Genomic DNA, 20248 nt, shown 5'->3' on the forward strand with positions numbered 1-20248 from the left:
GAGGATGAGGGTGAGGGGGCGGGGCTGTGACCAGCCACCTTCCCCTTTAAGGAGGGGGGGGTCCCGCCCCTTTAATTGGAATATGGGTCGGCGGGCCATTAATGTAATTAAAGCGGGGGTGCGGTGCGGTGCGGAGCGGCGGTGACTCCAGCACCTCCTCCCCGCGCTCCTTCGCTCCCCGCTCGGCCCCTGTCCCCGTCCCCGCGGGCCGTCCACACTCACTACTCGGGGTTCATGGCTCCCTCTCTCTGTCTCCGCCGTCGCACCGAGTTCCCCCAAGATGGCCGCCCCCCGGAACTGACGTCAGGCGACGTGGCGGCCGGCCTCAGCGCGCATGCGCGGAGCCCGCGGGGCAGGCCGGGAGTTGTAGTTTTTTCCTCCCCTGAACACACACAGAGACATAAATCCACATTCAGTGCCCTATCCCTGCCTTCTCCCCATAGCCCTTGATCCCTTTAGCCTCAAGAAATATATCCAACTCTTTCTTGAATATATTTAATGAATTGGCCTCCATCGCCTTCTGTGGTAGAGAATTCCACAGGTTCACCACTCTCTGGGTGAAGAAATTCCTCCTCATTTCAGTCCTAAATGGCTTACCCCTTATCCTTAGACTGTGACCCCTGGTTCTGGACTCCCCGACCATCGGGAACATCCTGCATCTAGTCTGTCCAGACCTGACAGAATTTTATAGGTTTCGATGAGATCCCCTCTCAATCTTCTGAACTCCAGTGAGCATAAGCCCAATCGACCCAATCTCTCTTCATACGTCATTCCTGCCATCCCAGATATCAGCCTGGTGAATCTTCGCTGCACTCCTTCCATGGCAAGAACATCCTTCCTCAGGTAAGGTGACCAAAACTGCACACAATACTCAAGGTGCGGTCTCACCAAGGCCCTGTGCAACTGCAGCAAGACATCCTTGTTCTTGTACTCGAACCCTCTCGCTATGAAGGCCAACATACCATTTGCCTTCTTAACCGCCTGCTGCACCTGCATGCTTACCTTCAGCGACTGGTGCACAAGAACACCCAGGTCTCGTTGCACTTCCCCTTCTCCCAATCTATTGCCATTCAAATAATAATCTGCCTTCCTGTTTTTGCCACCAAAGTGGATAACCTCACATTTATCCACATTATAGTGCATTTGCCATGTTTCTGCCCAATCACCCAACCTGTCCAAATCGTACTGGAGTTTCACGACATCCTCCTCGCAGCTTACCCTCCCGCCCAGCTTTGTGTCGTCTGCAAATTTGGAGATATTACATCCAATTCCCTCGTCCAGATCATTAATATATATTGTGAACAGCTGGGGTCCTAGGACCGATCCTCGCGGTACCCCACTAGTCACTGCCTGCCACTCGGAAAACAACCCGTTTATTCCAACTCTCTGCTTTCTGTCCGCCAACCAGTTCTCTATCCAAGTCAATACCTTGCCCCCAATCCCATGTGCCTTAATTTTGCACGCTAATACCTTGCCTCCTCATCTCAGTCCTAAATGGCTTACCCCTTATCCTTAGACTGTGACCCCTGGTCCTGGACTCCCCCGCCATCGGGAACATCCTTCCCGCATCTAGTCTGTCTAGTCCTGACAGAATTTTATAAGTTTCAAAACATAAGAATTAGGAGCAGGAGTCGGCCATTCGGCCCCTCGAGCCTGCTCCGCCATTCAATAAGATCATGGCTGATCATCGACCTCATCCCCACTTTCCCGCCCGATCCCCATATCCCTCGATTCCCTTAATATCCAAAAATCTATCGATCTCAGCCTTGAATATACTCAACGACTGAGCCTCCACAGCCCTCTGGGGCAGAGAATTCCAAAGATTCACCGCCCTCTGAGTGAAGAAATTCCTCCTCATCTCAGTCCGAAATGGCCGACCCCTTATTCTGAGACTGTGACCCCTGGTTCTAGACTCCCCAGCCAGGGGAAACATCCTCCCTGCATCTACCCTGTCAAGCCCTGTAAGAATTTTGTATGTTTCGATGAGATCACCTCTCATTCTTCTAAACTCTAGAGAATATAGGCCGAGTCTGCTCAATCTCTCCTCATAGGACAATCCCCCCATCCCAGCAACCAGTCTGGTGAACGTTCAACTCTTCTTTCCTTCCCCTCCCCACGTGTTTTTGAACCTCACCACCCAAACATAAAAGCCATGAAATAAAAAACCATCCCCCCGCCCACACACACGAAACCTGGACACTCGGGTGCTGATTTTTGGCTTGACTATTTGACTGTGGCAGGCTTCACCCAATGTCCACTCCCCTTTCTCGACCGCCCCCCCCCCCCCCCAGAAAAAAAGGGATTGGAGTACAAGAGCAAAGGAGGTCTTCCAGGACAGGGCTCTGCGAGAGGTGTGCAGGCTCAGTCGTTGAGTCTATTGAAGGCTGAGATCGAGAGATTTTTGGACTCTAGGGGAATCGAGGGATATGGGGATCGGGCGGGAAAGTGGAGTTGAGGTCGATGATCAGCCGTGATCTTATTGAATGGTGGAGCAGGCTCGAGGGGCCGAGTGGCCGACTCCTGCTCCTATTTCTCATGTTCTCTGGTGAGACTGTGTACAGTTTTGGTCTCCTTACCTAAGGAAGGATATACTTGCCATAGAGGGAGTGCAACAAAGGTTCACCAGACTGATCCCTGGGATGAGAGGGTTTTCCTATGAGGAGAGATTGAGTAGACTAGGCTGATACTCTCTGGAGTTTAGAAGAATGAGAGGTGATCTCATAACGTATAAAAGTCTCAAGGGGATTGACAGGGTAGATGCAGGGAGGATGTTCCCCCCTGGCTGGGGAGTCTAGAACCAGGGGTCACAGTCTCAGGATAAGGGGTCGGCCATTTCGGACTGAGATGAGGAGGAATTTCTTCACTCAGAGGGCGGTGAATTTTTGGAATTCTCTGCCCCAGAGGGCTGTGGAGGCTCAGTCGTTGAGTATATTCAAGACAGAGGCCGATAGATTTTTGAATATTAAGGGAATCAAGGGATATGGGGATTGGGCGTGATGAAGGTTGAGATGAAGATCAGCCATGATCTTATTGAATGGCGGAGCAGGCTCGAGGGGCCGTATGGCCGACTCCTGCTCCTAATTCCTATGTCCACACATTGACTCTTACAGTAGGAGTGGGGGGGTCAGTGGTCAAAAACATATTTTTCTCCTGCTGTTGTGTGCGGACATTTTAACTGATCATCACCCATCCTGAGGGACCCGGCCCTGTATCTGTTTGCTCTTTGACTTTTTTTATTATCGTTTTCTGTTTTACTTTTACATTGAGCACCACCACACAAAACATGCGCAGTGAGGGCTGCTAGGCAATTCGGCTGTGAGAGGCCTCGCCCAATCTGCACACCTTCACTCTCGCGGCGGGGGAGGGCGGTCAGCAGTGCATGCTTCGGAATTAACTTCAGCCTGCATCCGAGAGTGTGTCGTTAACCCCCTCACCCCCGATTGTGAGACTTTTCCCATTTGTTACTGCAGCTATCTGCGGGTGAGATTGCGAATTAGCGCCTGATCGGGGTACCAGAAGTGGATTAAGGGGCCCCCGGATTCAAGCTTCAGTCGGGGACAACTGTTATGAGAGCAGACATTCCTTGATGGAAGAAACATAGAAACATAGAAGATAGGAGCAGGAGTAGGCCATTCGGCCCCTCGAGCCTGCTCCGCCATTCAGTGAGATCATGGCTGATCATCCAAATTCAGTACCCGGTCCCTGCCTTCTCCCCATATCCCTTGATCCCTTTAGCCTTAAGAAATATATCTAACTCCTTCTTGAATATATTTAATGAATTGGCCTCAACTGCCTTCTGTGGTAGAGAATTCCACAGGTTCACCACTCTCTGGGTGAAGAAATTCCTCCTCATCTCAGTCCTAAATGGCTTACCCCTTATCCTTAGACTGTGACCCCTGGTTCTGGACTCCCCCGCCATCGGGAACAGCCTTCCTGCATCTAGTCTGTCTAGTCCTGTTAGAATTTTATAAGTTTCAATGAGATCCCCTCTCATTCTTCTAAATTCCAGCGAGTACAAGCCCAATCGACCCAATCTCTCCTCATACGTCATTCCTGCCATCCCAGGTATCAGTCTAGTGAATCTTCACTGCACTCCTTCCATGGCAAGAACATCCTTCCTCAGATAAGGCGACAAAAACTGCACACAATACTCAAGGTGTGGTCTCACCAAGGCCCTGTACAACTGCAGCAAGACATCCTTGTTCCTGTACTCGAATCCTCTCGCTACGAAGGCCAACATACCATTTGCCTTCTTAACCACCTGCTGCACCTGCATGCTTACCTTCAGCGACTGGTGCACAAGGACACCCAGGTCTCATTGCACTTCCCCTTCTCCCAATCTATTGCCGTTCAGATAATAATTGCCTTCCTGTTTTTGCCACCGAAGTGGATAACCTCGCATTTATCCACGTTATACTGCATCTGCCAGAATAACTTGAAGACAACAGGTTGTGCTGCAGACATCCAGCAGCCCAGAGACCCTGGCCCAGAGAGCGATGGTTAGCGCTGGTAATTCCAATACCGAAACAGGCCACTCGGTCCAACCAGTCCATGTTGGTGTTTATTACCTAGATCCTTTTCTAAAACACTGGGTCGGCCCCAGCTTGAGTACTGGGTCCTATCCTGCGCACCGCACTTTAGGAAGGATGTAAAGGCCTTTATTGCAAGGGGTATGGAGTAAGAATATAAGAACATAAGAAATAGGAGCAGGAGGAGGCCATTCGGCCCCTCGAGCCTGCTCTGCCATTCAGTGAGATCATGGCTGATCTTTTGCCTCAACTCCATTCACCAGCCCTATCGCCATATCCCTTGATGCCCTTACTAGTCAGAAATCTATCAAATTCTGTTTTGAATATACCCAATGACTGAACCTCCACAGCCCTCTGGGGTAGAGAATTCCAAAGATTCACCACCCTCTGTGTGAAGAAATTTCTTCTCATCTCAGTCCTGAATGGCCGACTCCTTATCTTGAGGCTGTGGCCCCTGGTTCTAGACTCTCCAGCCAAGGGAAACATTCTCCCAGCATCCACCCTATCAAGCCCTGTAATAATTTTGTATGCTTCAATGAGATCCCCTCTCATTCTCCTAAGTTCAAGAGAATACAGGCCTAGTTTACTCAATCTCTTCTCATACGACAGTCCCGCCATCCCAGGAATCAATCTCATGAACCTTCGTTGCACTCCCTCTATAGCAAGTATATCCTTCCTTAGGTAAGACGATCAAAATTGTACACAGTACTCCAGGTGTGGTCTCACCAAGGCCCTATATAATTGGAGTAAGACTTCTTTACTCCTGTACTCAAATCCTCTTGTAATGAAGGCCAGCATACCATTTGCCTTCTTAGGGAAGTCCTGCTACAACTGTACAGGGCGTTGGTGAGACCACACCTGGAGTACTGCGTACAGTTTTGGCCTCCTTATTTAAGGAAGGATATACTTGCATTGGAGGCAGTTCAGAGAAGGTTCACGAGGTTGATTCCGGAGATGAAGGGGTTGTCTTATGAGGAAAGGTTGAGCAGGTTGGGCCTATACTCATTGGAGTTTAGAAGAATGAGAGGTGATCTTATTGAAATATATAAGATACTGAGGGGCTCGACAAGGTAGATGCAGAGAGGATGTTTCCCCTCGTGGGGAAATCTAGAACTCGGGAGCACAGTTTCAGAATAAAGGGTCGCCCTTTTAGAACTGAGATGAGGAGGAATTTCTTCTCTCAGAGGGTCGTAAATCTGTGGAATTCTCTGCCCCAGAGAGCCGTGCAGGCTGGGTCATTAAATAATTCAAGGCGGAGATAGACAGATTTTTGTAAGATAAGGGAGTGAAGGGTTATGGGGAGCGGGCAGGGAAGTGGCTTTGAGCCCAAGATCAGATCAGCCATGATCTCATTGAATGGCGGAGCAGGCTCGAGGGGCCGAATGGCCTACTCCTGCTCCTGTTTCTTGTGTTCTTAGAGAGGGTGCAGAAAAGATTTACTAGAATGGTCCCAGGGGATGAGGGACTTCAGTTACGTGGATAGACTGGAGAAGCTGGGGTTGTTCTCCTTGGAGCAGAGAAGGTTGAGAGGAGATTTGATGGAGGTGTTCAAAATCATGAGGGGTCTGGACAGAGTAGATAGAGAGAAACTGCTCCCATTGGCGGAAGGGTCGAGAACCAGAGGACACAGATTTAAGGTGATTGGCAGAAGAACCAAAGGCGACATGAGGAAAAACCTTTTTACGCAGCGGGTGGTTAGGATCTGGAATGCGCTGCCTGAGAGGGTGGTGGAGGCAGATTCAATCGTGGCTTTGAACAGGGGAATTGGACAGGTACCTGAAGGAAAAATATTTGCAGGGCTCCGGGGAAAGGCCGGGGGAGTGGGACTAGCTGAGGGGCTCTTGCAGAGAGCCGGCACGGGCTCGATGGGCCGAATGGCCTCCTTCTGTGCTGTAACCATTTGACGATTCTATTCTCGGATTCTAATTACAGCACGGAAACAGGCCATTCGGCCCAACTGGTATAGCACAGTGTTTATCTTCTTGTGGCGTCTAAACACCGGTACAGACCAGTTGGGCCGAATGGCCTGATCCTGTGCTGTAGATTCTGCATTGCATCTTCAGTGTATTAGGGATGAATGGCAGGGCCTGGGAGCGCACTGCAGACAGGAAGGAGGGACACATGTGACAGTTTCCTCCTGCTGTTCTCTGCGGGCATTTTAAACTAATCCAGGCCATCCTTAGGATAATCCAACGGGTTTCAGTGCAGACCGGGTTCGGGGTGCAGCCTCGGGCCTGCTCTCACAGAGGGCCCTCGGCCCAGTCGCATCACCATGGAGATCGGAGCCTGGGCTTGGAGTGAGCCGTCCTCTGCCGGCCCACGGCTGAATCCAGGAGGAGGAGGAGGAGGTTGGGGTTCCTTGAAGCTAATAAATTCCGTTGTGGGTGGGGATGTCGTCAAGTGGAAAATGAAGGCAAACAGCATCCCACACGGCCTTCCCACTGATTGTTAGTTCGGAGCGTAGGGGCAGGAGGAGGTCATTCAGCCCCTCGAGCCTGTTACACAGGAACAGGAGGAGGCCATTCAGCCCCTTGAGCCTGTTACACAGGAACAGGAGGAGGCCAGTCAGCCCCTCGAGCCTGTTACACAGGAACAGGAGGAGGCCATTTAGCCCCCTCGAGCCTGTTACACAGGAACAGGAGGAAGCCATTCAGCCCCTCGAGCCTGTTACACAGGAACAGGAGGAAGCCATTCAGCCCCTCGAGCCTGTTACACAGCAACAGGAGGAGGCCATTCAGCCCCTCGAGCCTGTTACACAGCAACAGGAGGAGGCCATTCAGCCCCTCGAGCCTGTTACACAGGAACAGGAGGAGGCCAATTCAGCCCCTCGAGCCTGTTACACAGCAACAGGAGGAGGCCATTCAGCCCCTCGAGCCTGTTACACAGGAACAGGAGGAGGCCATTCAGCCCCTCAAACCTGTTACACAGGAACAGGAGGAGGCCATTCAGCCCCTCGAGCCTGTTACACAGGAACAGGAGGAGGCCATTCAGCCCCCTTGAGCCTGTTACACTGGAACAGGAGAAGGTCATTCAGCCCCTCGGGCCTGTTACACAGGAACAGGAGGAGGTCATTCAGCCCCTCGAGCCTGTTACCCAGGAACAGGAGGAGGCCATTCAGCCCCTCGAGCCTGTTACATTAGGAACAGGAGGAGGCCATTCAGCCCCTCAAGCCTGTTACACAGGAACAGGAGGAGGCCATTCAGCCCCTCGAGCCTGTTACACAGGCACAGGAGGAGGCCATTCAGTCCCTCGGGCCTGTTACACAGGAACAGGAGGAGGCCATTCATTCCCTCGAGCCTGTTACCCAGGAACAGGAGGAGGCCATTCAGCCCCTCGAGCCTGTTACATTAGGAACAGGAGGAGGCCATTCAGACCCTCGAGCCTGTTACACAGGAACAGGAGGAGGCCATTCAGCCCCTCGGGCCTGTTACACAGGAACAGGAGGAGGCCATTCAGCCCCTCGAGCCTGTTACACAGGAACAAGAGGAGGCCATTCAGCCCCTCGAGCCTGTTACACAGGAACAGGAGGAGGCCATTCAGCCCCTCGGGCCTGTTACACAGGAACAGGAGGAGACCCTTCATTCCCTCGAGCCTGTTACACAGGAACAGGAGGAGGCCATTCAGCCCCTCGAGCCTGTTACACAGGAACAGGAGGAGGCCATTCATCCCCTCGAACCTGTTACACAGGAACAGGAGGAGGCCATTCAGCCCCTCGAGCCTGTTACACAGGAACAGGAGGAGGCGATTCAGCCCCTCGAGCCTGTTACACAGGATCAGGAGGAGGCCATTCAGCCCCTCGAGCCTGTTACACAGGAACAGGAGGAGGCCATTCATCCCCTCGAGACTGTTACACAGGAACAGGAGGAGGCCATTCAGCCCCTCGAGCCTGTTACACAGGAACAGGAGGAGGCCATTCAGCCCCTCGAGCCTGTTACACAGGATCAGGAGGAGGCCATTCAGCCCCTCGAGCCTGTTACACAGGAACAGGAGGAGGCCATTCATCCCCTCGAGCCTGTTACACAGGAACAGGAGGAGGCCATTCAGCCCCTCGAGCCTGTTACACAGGAACAGGAGGAGGCCATTCAGCCCCTCGAGCCTGTTACACAGGATCAGGAGGAGGCCATTCAGCCCCTCGAGCCTGTTACACAGGAACAGGAGGAGGCCATTCAGCCCCTCGAGCCTGTTACACAGGAACAGGAGGAGGCCATTCAGCCCCTCGAGCCTGTTACACAGGAACAGGAGGAGGCCATTCAGCCCCTCGAGCCTGTTACACAGGATCAGGAGGAGGCCATTCAGCCCCTCGAGCCTGTTACACAGGAACAGGAGGAGGCCATTCAGCCCCTCGAGCCTGTTACACAGGAACAGGAGGAGGCCATTCAGCCCCTCGAGCCTGTTACACAGGATCAGGAGGAGGCCATTCAGCCCCTCGAACCTGTTACACAGGAACAGGAGGAGGCCATTCAGCCCCTCGAGCCTGTTACACAGGAACAGGAGGAGGCCATTCAGCCCCTCGAGCCTGTTACACAGGAACAGGAGGAGGCCATTCAGCCCCTCAAACCTGTTACACAGGAACAGGAGGAGGCCATTCAGCCCCTCGAGCCTGTTACACAGGAACAGGAGGAGGCCATTCAGCCCCCTTGAGCCTGTTACACTGGAACAGGAGAAGGTCATTCAGCCCCTCGGGCCTGTTACACAGGAACAGGAGGAGGCCATTCAGCCCCTCGAGCCTGTTACCCAGGAACAGGAGGAGGCCATTCAGCCCCTCGAGCCTGTTACACAGGAACAAGAGGAGGCCATTCAGCCCCTCGAGCCTGTTACACAGGAACAGGAGGAGGCCATTCAGCCCCTCGGGCCTGTTACACAGGAACAGGAGGAGGCCATTCAGCCCCTCGAGCCTGTTACACAGGAACAGGAGGAGGCCATTCATCCCCTCGAGCCTGTTACACAGGAACAGGAGGAGGCCATTCAGCCCCTCGAGCCTGTTACACAGGGACAGGAGGAGGCCATTCAGCCCCTCGAGCCTGTTACACAGGATCAGGAGGAGGCCATTCAGCCCCTCGAGCCTGTTACACAGGAACAGGAGGAGGCCATTCATCCCCTCGAGCCTGTTACACAGGAACAGGAGGAGGCCATTCAGCCCCTCGAGCCTGTTACACAGGAACAGGAGGAGGCCATTCAGCCCCTCGAGCCTGTTACACAGGAACAGGAGGAGGCCATTCAGCCCCTCGAGACTGTTACACAGGAACAGGAGGAGGCCATTCAGCCCCTCGAACCTGTTACACAGGAACAGGAGGAGGCCATTCAGCCCCTCGAGCCTGTTACACAGGAACAGGAGGAGGCCATTCAGCCCCTCGAGCCTGTTACACATGAACAGGAGGAGGCCATTCAGCCCCTCGAGCCTGTTACACAGGCACAGGAGGAGGCCATTCAGCCCCTCGAGCCTGTTACACAGGAACAGGAGGAGGCCATTCAGCCCCTCGAGCCTGTTACACAGGAACAGGAGGAGGCCATTCAGCCCCTCGAGCCTGTTACACATGAACAGGAGGAGGCCATTCAGCCCCTCGAGCCTGTTACACAGGAACAGGAGGAGGCCATTCAGCCCCTCGAGCCTGTTACACAGGAACAGGAGGAGGCCATTCAGCCCCTCGAGCCTGTTACACAGGAACAGGAGGAGGCCATTCAGCCCCTCGAGCCTGTTACACAGGAACAGGAGGAGGCCATTCAGCCCCTCCAGCCTGTTCCACCATTCAATGAGATCACGGCTGATCTGTATCTTAACTCCATCGACCCGCCTTGGTTCAGTAACCCTCAATACCCTGACTCAACAAAAATCGATCACTCTCAGTTTTTAAAGCTCCAATTGACCCCCAGCCTCGACAGCTTTTTGGGGGCGAGAGTTCCAGATTTCCGCCACCCTTTGTGTGAAGAAGTGCTTCCTGACATCACCCCTGAACGGCCTGGCTCTAATTTGAAGGTTCTGCCCCCTTGTTCTGGACTCCCCCCACCAGAGGAAATAGTTTCTCTCTCTCGACCCGATCGAATCCTTTAATCATCTTCAACACCTCAAGTACATCATGAGACGTTAAACCGAGGCCCAGTCTGATCTCTCAGGTGGACGCAAAGGATCCCACGGCACCACTCCCAGCGATGTGATCATCAACAGTTCATCAGTTTTACTGATTGAGGGATAAATATTGGCCCCAGGGCACTGGGGAGAACTCTACCTGCTCTTCTTCCAATAGTGGCCGTGGGATCTTTTACATCCACCGGAGAGAGCAGACGGGGCCTCGGTTTAACGGCTCATTCGAAAGACGGCACCTCCAACAGTGCAGCACTCCCTCAGTACTGCTCCTCCGACAGTGCGGCACTCCCTCAGTACTGCCCCTCCGACAGTGCGGTGCCCCCTCAGTGCTGCCCCTCCCACAGTGCGGCACTCCCTCAGTACTGCCCCTCCGACAGTGCAGCGCTCCCTCAGTACTGCCCCTCCGACAGTGCGTGCTCCCTCAGTACTGTCCCTCCAACAGTGCGGCGCTCCCTCAGTACTGCCCCTCCGACAGTGCGGTGCTCCCTCAGTACTGTCCCTCCAACAGTGCGGCGCTCCCTCAGTACTGCCCCTCCCACAGTGCGGTGCTCCCTCAGTACTGCCCCTCCCACAGTGCGGTGCTCCCTCAGTACTGCCCCTCCAACAGTGCGGCGCTCCGTCAGTACTGCCCCTCCGACAATGTGGCGCTCCCTCAGTACTGCCCCTCCCACAGTGCAGTGCTCCCTCAGAACCACCCCTCCGACAGTGCGGCGCTCCCTCAGTACTGCCCCTCCCACAGTGCGGTGCTCCCTCAGTACTGCCCCTCCCACAGTGCAGTGCTCCCTCAGAACCACCCCTCCGACAGTGCGGCGCTCCCTCAGTACCGCCCCTCCGACACTCCCTCAGCACTGGCACTGGGAGTGTCGGCCTGGATTGTGGAGCTCATGTCTCTGGAGCGGGGGCTCGAACCCACGACCCTCTGACTCAGAGGCGAGAGAGAGACAGTCCTACCCACTGAGCCATGGCTGACAACTTCCCCTTTGACCAAAAAAGAGCTAACAAATAATGACATAAGCATTCAAAAAAGGGCGTGATTATCACCATCAGCTTTATTAAGAAGTTCAGGGGTCTATTCCAGTGTTGGCCCTAACCCGTTTCGCATCTTGTACAATACCAGCAATATAATACAGTCCTGGTCATTCACTCAATACATCGTGATTATCCATTATATGTACAAAAGCTGTAATAATTTATATCGATATATACACAGAGAAGGCCAAGCGAATGACTATTAACAAGAGCATTGTATTGCTGTGCTGATCTGTATTTTGACATATATATATATATATATATATAATATAAACGGAACAGTTGTACAGTCCGTACAGAGGAATCCTGCCTCTCTAACTTGGGCTGAAGTCGCAGTCGATGAGTATGAGTCTAGTAGTCGCAGTTCATGCTGTCAGCAGCGGCACAGGGGGGGGCAAAAAGACACAAACTCGCTCCTTGCTCAATCCACGTTCCACAACTTAGAAAATACCGCCTGCCAAGGGAATTATCCTCCCCTCCCGCCAACACCCCCTCATATCTCGAAGGTGCTGACTCTCGCTGGGGGGTGGTGGGGTACAGTGTCCACGGGCGCCGGCCACCCCCTACCCCTCACCCCACTGGCGCCCTTCTTCAGGCTCGAGGCTATTCGACTACAGAGGGCGTCACCGCTGAACCATGGTCCTGCCCTCGGCAAACAGTCACACACACGCACGCGCACACACACGCAGGAAAGCACGACACTGATCAAGAGCTAGAACCCTGGGAGATTCTCCCCTCCCAAAGCGCCTTGCTCCCACAAACAGCAACAAAAGGAAGACTTGCATTTCTCCCCTGCCTCTCACCACCTCAGGACGTCCCAAAGCGCTTCACAGTCAATGAAATACTTTTTTTGAAGTGTAGTTACTGTTGCAGCGTAGGCAGCCAATTTGCGCACAGCAAGCTCCCGCATGGCTGATCCATTCTCCCGCTTTCTAAATTCTCGTTCTACTTGGACCCCTCCCTCTGGACGTCTACCCTCTACATAAGAACATAAGAAGTAGGAGCAGGAGTAGGCCATACGGCCCCTCGGGCCTGCTCCGCCATTCAATAGGATCATGGCTGATCCGAACCTAGACTCACGTCCACTTCCCTGCCCTCTCCCCGTAACCCCTAATTCACTTATCTGCTAGGACAATGTCTATCTCCATTTTAAATTTATTTAATGTTGCAACTTCCACAGCTCTCTGGGGTAGCAAATTCCATAGATTTACTACCCTCTGAGTGAAGAAGTTTCTCCTGATCTCAGTTTTGAAAGGGCAGCCCCTTATTCTAAGATTATGCCCCCTAGTTCTAGTCTCACCCATCAGTGGAAACATCCTCCCCGCATCCACCCGATCAAGCCCCCTCACAATCTTATATGTTTCGATATGATCGCCTCTCATTCTTCTGAACTCCAATGAGTAGAGTCCCAACCTATTCAACCTTTCCTCATACGTCAACCCCCTCATCTCCGGAATCAACTGAGTGAACCTTCTCTGAACCGCCTCGAGAGCAAGTATATCTTTTCTTAAATATGGAAACCAAAACTGCACGCAGATCTTTTCATTGCTAACTGCCGACGTGACATCGGCCGTCTCCATTTCTCTGCTCCCCTCACTCACTCCAACCTACCTCCCTCTGAACTTGCAGCACTCCGTTCGCTCCGATCCAACCCTAACATTATCATTAAGCCTGCTAAGGGTGGTGCAGTTGTTGTTTGGCGAACCGACCTCTACCGTGCGGGAGCTGAACGCCAACTCTCCGACACCTCCTCCTACCTCCGCCTGGACCATGACCCCACTAGCAAACATCAAGCCATTGTTTCCAAGACTGTCACTGACCTCATCTCCTCTGGAGATCTTCCCTCCATGGCCGCCAACCTCCTAGTTCCCCAACCCCGCACAGCCCGCTTCTACCTCCTTCCCAAGATCCACAAACAGGACTGCCCTGGTAGACCCATCGTTTCAGCCTGTTCTTGCCCCACGGAACTTATCTCTTCCTATCTCAACTCTATTTTTTCTCCCCTTGTCCAGTCTCTTCCCACCCACATCCGCGACTCTTCCGACGCCCTCCGCCACTTTAACAGTTTCCAGTTTCCTGGCCCCAACCGTCTCCTTTTCACCATGGACGTCCAATCCCTCTACACTTCCATCCCCCACCAGGATGGCCGGAGGGCGCTCCGCTTCTTCCTTGAACAGAGGCCCGACCAGTCCCCATCCACCACCACCCTCCTCCGCCTGGCTGAACTTGTTCTCACATTGAACAACTTCTCCTTTGACTCCACTCACTTCCTCCAAATTAAAGGTGTTGCTATGGGAACCCGCATGGGTCCTAGCTATGCCTGCCTGTTCATGGGACATGTGGAACATTCTTTGTTCCAGTCCTACTCAGGTCCCCTCCCTCACCTCTTTTTCCGGTACATCGATGACTATCGGTGCCGTTTCCTGCTCTCGCCCTGAACTTGATAAGTTCATTCACTTTACTTCCAATTTCCACCCTTCCCTCACCTTCACATGGTCCATCTCCGACTCTTCCCTTCCCTTCCTTGACTTCTCCGTCTCCATTTCTGGCGATCAGCTTTCGACTAACATCCACTACAAGCCCATCGACTCCCACAGCTACCTGGACTACACTTCCTCCCACCCCGCTTCCTGTAAGGACTCTATTACATTCTCCCAGTTTCTCCGTCTCCGCCGCGTCTGTTCTGACGATGCCACCTTCCACACCAGTGCTTCCGACATGTCTTCCTTTTTCCTCAACCGAGGATTCCCCTCTACCGTGGTTGACTCGGCCCTTGACCGTGTCCGTTCTATTTCCCGCACTTCTGCCCTCACCCCTGCCCCTCCCTCCCAGAACCACGATAGGGTTCCCCTTGTCCTCACCTTTCACCCCACCAGCCTCCACCTTCAACGGATCATCCTCCGCCATTTCCGCCACCTCCAACGTGATCCCACCACCAAACGCATCTTCCCCTCCCCTTTCAGCATTCCGAAGGGACCGCTCCCTCCGCGACACCCTGGTCCACTCCTCTACCACCCCCAGCACCCTTTCCCCTTCGCCCAGCACCTTCCCGTGCAAGCACAGGAGATGCAACACCTGCCCTTTTACCTCCTCCCTTCCCACTGTCCAGGGCCCCAAACACCCCTTCCAGGTGAAACAGCGATTTACTTGTACTTCTCGCAATCTAGTATACTGTATTCGCTGCTCACGATGCGGTCTCCTCTACATTGGGGAGACCAAACGCAGATTGGGCGACCACTTTGCGGAACACCTCCGTTCAGTCCGTACGGGTGACCCCGAGCTTCCGGTCGCCTGTCACTTTAATTCATCGCTTCACTCCCACTCTGATCTCTCTGTCCTCGGCCTATTGCATTGTTCCAATGAAGCTCAACGTAAGCTCGAGGAACAGCACCTCATCTTTCGATTGGGCACTTTACAGCCTGCCGGACTCAACATCGAGTTCAACAATTTCAGCTAATTACCCCTGCCCCCAGTTTTCATGCTGTGTGATTTTTGCCATTCCCATTTGCAACATTTTATCTTTCCTGCCTCTTACAAAAGTACAGGATGTTCTTTCTACTCCTTCCTCCCCTCCTAACCGCCGCCACCCCACCCCCCCCCCCCCCGTCTCTGCACCTGCTTAATATCTGTTACATCTCCAGCTTTTTCCAGTTCTGACGAAGGGTCCCAGACCTGAAACGTTAACTCTGTTTCTCTCTCCACGGATGCTGCCTGGCCTGCTGAGTATTTCCAGCATTTTCTGTTGTTATATCTGTTTCAGTGATGTTGGTTGAGGGATAAATATTGGCCCCAGGACACCGGGGAGAACTCCCCCTGCTCTTCTTCCAATAGTGGTCGTGGGATCTTTTACATCCACCTGAGAGGGCAGACAGGCCTCGGTTTAACGTCTCATCCGAAAGACGGTACCTCCGATAGTGCAGCGCTCCCTCAGTACCGCCCCTCCGACAGTGCGGCGCTCCCTCAGTACCGCCCCTCAGTACTGCCCCTCCGACAGTGCGGCGCTCCCTCAGTACTGCCCCTCCGACAGTGCGGCGCTCCCTCAGTACTGCCCCTCCGACAGTGCGGCACTCCCTCAGTATTGCCCCTCCGACAGTGCGGCGCTCCCTCAGTACCGCCCCTCCGACAGTGCGGCGCTCCCTCAGTACCGCCCCTCCAACAGTGCGGCGCTCCGTCAGTACCGCCCCTCCGACAGTGCGGCGCTCCCTCAGTATTGCCCCTCCGACAGTGCGGCGCTCCCTCAGTACCGCCCCTCCGACAGTGCGGCACGCCCTCAGTACTGGCACTGGGAGTGTCAACCTGGATTGTGGGACTCAAGTCTTTGGAGTGGGGGCTCGAAACCACGATCTTCTGACTCAGAGGCAGAGAGAGAGAGAAAGAGAGAAAGAGACAGAGAGAAAGAGACAGAGAGAAAGAGACAGAGAAAGAGACAGCCAGAGAGAAAGAGAGAGAGACAGAGAGACACAGTCAGAGAGAGAGAGACAGAGAGAGAGAGAGAGAGAGAGAGAGAGAGAGAGACACAGTCAGAGAGAGACAGAGACACAGAGAGAGAGAGAGACAGAGAGAGAGAGAGAGAGAGAGAGAGAGACACCCCCTGAGCCACAGTTGACACGAAGCAGTGAAGGAAATATCAGCCCCTTTCCAATCAGGATGGAATTCCTGAGCTGGACGGGACACCTGCTCTGACACATTTATTCCAGGGTAAGGACTCCCCCCCCGCCCACCCCCGCTCTCCCGAGTGCCCACATGCGGTGAATCCAGGCAGTGAGTGCCTGCAGGCTATTCCATCATGGGGGGAGTCGCAGCCTCCCCTGACACCCAGTGCAGGACACCAGAGAGCAGGGACCCAGGCTGGGTTCTTCCTTTCTCCCCACCACCAAGGGGCACTGAGCGTACTGGGGCTCCACCAGCGGCACTGGGTTGTGATCAGGCTCACAGCACAGGCCGGGGATGGAGCCTGGGTATTTCCTGCTTTGTGTGTGGGGCTGAGTCGCACACCGGGCCGGGGCACGGAGTTACCTCAAAAACCCCAAATAAGAAGGGCTGCACCACCTTAAAGCAAGCTCCGTCCTGTCCCTCAGCAGAGTGGAGCACGATGTCTTGTCATGTGTTCCCATGCGCCTGCTGCCCTTGTCCTTCCAGGTGGAAGAGGTCGCGGGTTTGGGAGGTGCTGCCGAAGAAGCCTTGGCGAGTTGCTGCAGTGCATCTTGTAGATGGTCCACACTGCAGCCACAGTGCGCCGGTGGTGGAGGGAGTGAATGTTTAAGGTGGTGGATGGGGTGCCAATCAAGCGGGGCTGCTTTGTCCTGGATGGTGTTGAGCTTCTTGAGTGTTGTTAGAGCTGCACTCATCCAGGCAAGTGGAGAGTATTCCATCACACTCCTGACTTGTGCCTTGTAGATGGTGGAAAGGCTTTGGGGAGTCAGGAGGTGAGACACTCGCCACAGAATACCCAGCCTCTGACCTGCTCTTGTAGTCACAGTATTTATGTGGCTGGTCCAGTTCAGTTTCTGGTCAATGGTGACCCCCAGGATGTTGACGGTGGGGGATTCAGTGATGGTAATGCCATTGAATGTCATGGGGAGGTGGTTAGACTCTCCCTTGTTGGAGATGGTCATTACCTGGCACTTCTGTGGTGTGAATGTTACCTGCCACTTATCAGCCCAAGCCTGAACGTCGGCCAGGTCTTGTTGCATGCGGGCATGGACTGCTTCATTATCTGAGGAGTTGTGAATGGCGCTGAACACTGTGCAGACATCAGCGAACATTCCCACTTCTGACCTTATGTTGGAGGGAAGGTCATTGATGAAGCAGCTGAAGATGGTTGGGCCTAGGACACTGCCCTGAGGAACTCCTGCAGTGATGTCCTGGGGCTGTGATGATTGACCTTCAACCACCACAACCATCTTCCTTTGTGCTAGAAATGACTCCAGCCAGTGGAGAGTTTTCCCTTCCGATTCCCACTGGCTTCAGTTTTACTGGGGCTCCTTGATGCCACACTCGGTCAAATGCTGCCTTGATGTCAAGGGCAGTCACTCTCACCTCACCTCTGGAATTCAGCTCCTTTGTCCATGTTTGGACCAAGGCTGGAATGAGGTCGGGAGCCGAGTGGTCCTGGCGGAACCCAAACTGAGCATCGGTGAGTTTGTTATAGGTGAGTAAGTGCCGCTTGATAGCACTGTCGCGTTACGCAGTCCTCTCGATCGTGGCACTGTTACCTAGCAACAGTTCCCAACTATCTCTCACACCCACACACACACACACACACACACACCACCTGTTAACAACATGAAAAGGTTTAGAATTCGCCCTTCGGGCTGAGGAGAGTACATCATGCATTGATAACGCTGTGCGAAGAGTCTTCATTGCTTTGTATATCCTGAATCCCAGGATGTTACGGCAATAAATTTTTAAAAAATCATCAACAGGCTCTTGGGAGAATGTCGGCGGAGGCAGATGTCAGCCACGCTCCCGCCCGGGGAGCCTGGGTCCTAGTTCAGACTGGTCAGGGAACTTCGCCTCGATAAATCCACGTTACTGGCACTCAGAGCTTTCGAGTCCGCTAGGTTACTCCCAGATTCCTGGAGAGAGAGAGAGAGAGCACAGGGGAGAATCGTAAAACACAGGAAAATAGTGGGCCAGAAGGCCGAGAGAGAGAGAGAAGGGCAGGGGGAGAGGGGGGGAGAGAGAAGAGACGGGTGACGGGTGAACGGGACTCGGTGCGAGTTAGGACACGGGGCAGCAGAGTTTGGGATGAGCTGAAGTTTACGCCGGACGGGAGGCGGGAGGCGGGGGGTGGGCCGGGAGAGCATTGGAATAGTCGGGAGTCTGGAGGTGACAATAAGTGAGGACATGGGGGTTTATATTGGAAAGAGCCGATAGGAAGTGTGTGCAGGCATTAGTAGGTGTTTAATGTATCAGATATAGGCGGGTGCAGGAAGGGGAAAGGAACACGAGGGATCGGAATGGGTGGGATCGGAATCACAGAACGATACCACACAGAGAGAGTCCATTCAGCCCGTCGTGCCTGTGCCGACTCTTTGAACGAGCTCTCCAATTAGTCCCACTCCCCCCTGCTCTCTCCCCACAGCCCTGCACATTTCTCCTTTTCAAGTATTTCTCCAATTCCCTTTTGAAAGTTACTATTGAATCTGCTCCCACCGCCCTTTCAGGCAGCGCGTTCCAGATCACAACAACTCGCTGCGGAAAAACATTCTCCTCATCTCCCCTCTGGTTCTTTTACCGATTATCTTCAATCTGTGTCCTCTGGTTACCGACCCTCCTGCCACTAGAAACACTTTCTCCTTATTTACTCCATCAAAACCCCTCGTAATTTTGAACACCTCCATTAAATCTCCCCTTAACCTTCTCTGCTCTAAGGAGAACAATCCCAGCTTCTCCAGTCTCTCCACATTAACTGAAGCCCCTCATCCCTGGGACTGAACACCTCCATTAAATCTCCCCTTAACCTTCTCTGCTCTAAGGAGAACAATCCCAGCTTCTCCAGTCTCTCCACATTAACTGAAGCCCCTCATCCCTGGGACCATTCCAGTAAATCTCCTCCGCACCCTCTCCAAGGCCCTGACACCCTTCCTAAAGTGCGGTGCCCAGAATCGGACACAATACTCCAGCTGGGGCCTAACCCAGTGATTTATAAAGGTTTATTGTAACTTCCTGGCTCTTGTGCTCTCGGCCTCTGTTTATAAAGCCCAGGATGCCGTGTGCTTTTTAACAGCCTTTTCAACTTGTCCTGCCACCTTCAAAGACTTGTGTACGTTACGTAACCCCCAGGTGTCTCTGTTGCTGCACCCCCTTTAAAATTGTACCATTTACTTTATATTGTCTCTCCACATTCTTCCAACCAAAATGTATCACTTCACACTTCTCTGTGTTAAACTGTATCTGCCTTGTGTCTGCCCAGTTCACTGTCTATGTCCTCCTGAAGTCTGTTGCTATCCCCCTCACTGTTTACTGCATTTCCAAGTTTCGATTCATCTGCAATTTTGAAATTATTCCCTGTATCCCCAAGTCCAGGTCATTAATATACACCAAAAGGAGCGGTGGTTCCCACGCCGACCCCTGGGGAACACCACTGCACACCTCCATCCAGTCTGAAAAATAACCGTTCACCACGACTCTCAGCTTTCTGTCCCTCAGCTAATTTTGTATCCACGCTGCCAGTATCCCTTCGGAAGAGGAGAAAGGAAGGGGGGGGAGCAGAGGGCGAGGGGGAGGGGAGGGCGAGGGGAGGGGGAGGGAGAGCGGAGGGGACGGCGAGGTGAGGGGGAGGGCGAGGGAGAGCGGAGGGGGAGCGGGAGCGGAGGGCAAGGAGAGGGGGAAGGAAAGCGAGGGAGAGCGGGGGGGGGAGGTGAAGGGCAAGGGGAGAGGGATGGAGAGCGAGGGAGAGCGGTGGAGGAGGGGAGGGGGAGAGCGGTGGAGGAGGGGAGGGGGAGAGCGGTGGAGGAGGGGAGGGGGAGAGCGGTGGGGGAGGGGAGGGGGAGCAGAGGGCGAGGGGAGGGGGAGCGGAAGGGGAGGGAGAGCAGAGGGCGATTGGGAGGGGGAGCAGAGGGCGAGGGAGAGGGGAGCAGAGGGTGGGGAGGGGAGGGGAAGC

At 53.7% G+C, this 20248-nt stretch overlaps 1 protein-coding gene across 1 annotated transcript in view; it reads right to left on the bottom strand.

Moving 5' to 3' along the window:
* Positions 1–16366: 16366 nt before the first annotated feature.
* Positions 16367–20248, bottom strand: part of klc2 (kinesin light chain 2) — a 53179-nt gene continuing 49297 nt past the window's right edge. The window contains exon 16 of the mRNA XM_085976312.1: positions 16367–18218. Within this exon, the coding sequence (XP_085832438.1) occupies positions 18129–18218 (90 nt within the window). The 3' untranslated portion in view covers positions 16367–18128. The remainder of the gene's footprint in view (positions 18219–20248) is intronic.

The sequence above is a fragment of the Somniosus microcephalus genome, unplaced genomic scaffold, assembly GCF_052327205.1.
Source record: "Somniosus microcephalus isolate GS21.2 unplaced genomic scaffold, FLI_Smic_1.0 unresolved_chr2, whole genome shotgun sequence".
NCBI lineage: Eukaryota > Metazoa > Chordata > Chondrichthyes > Squaliformes > Somniosidae > Somniosus > Somniosus microcephalus.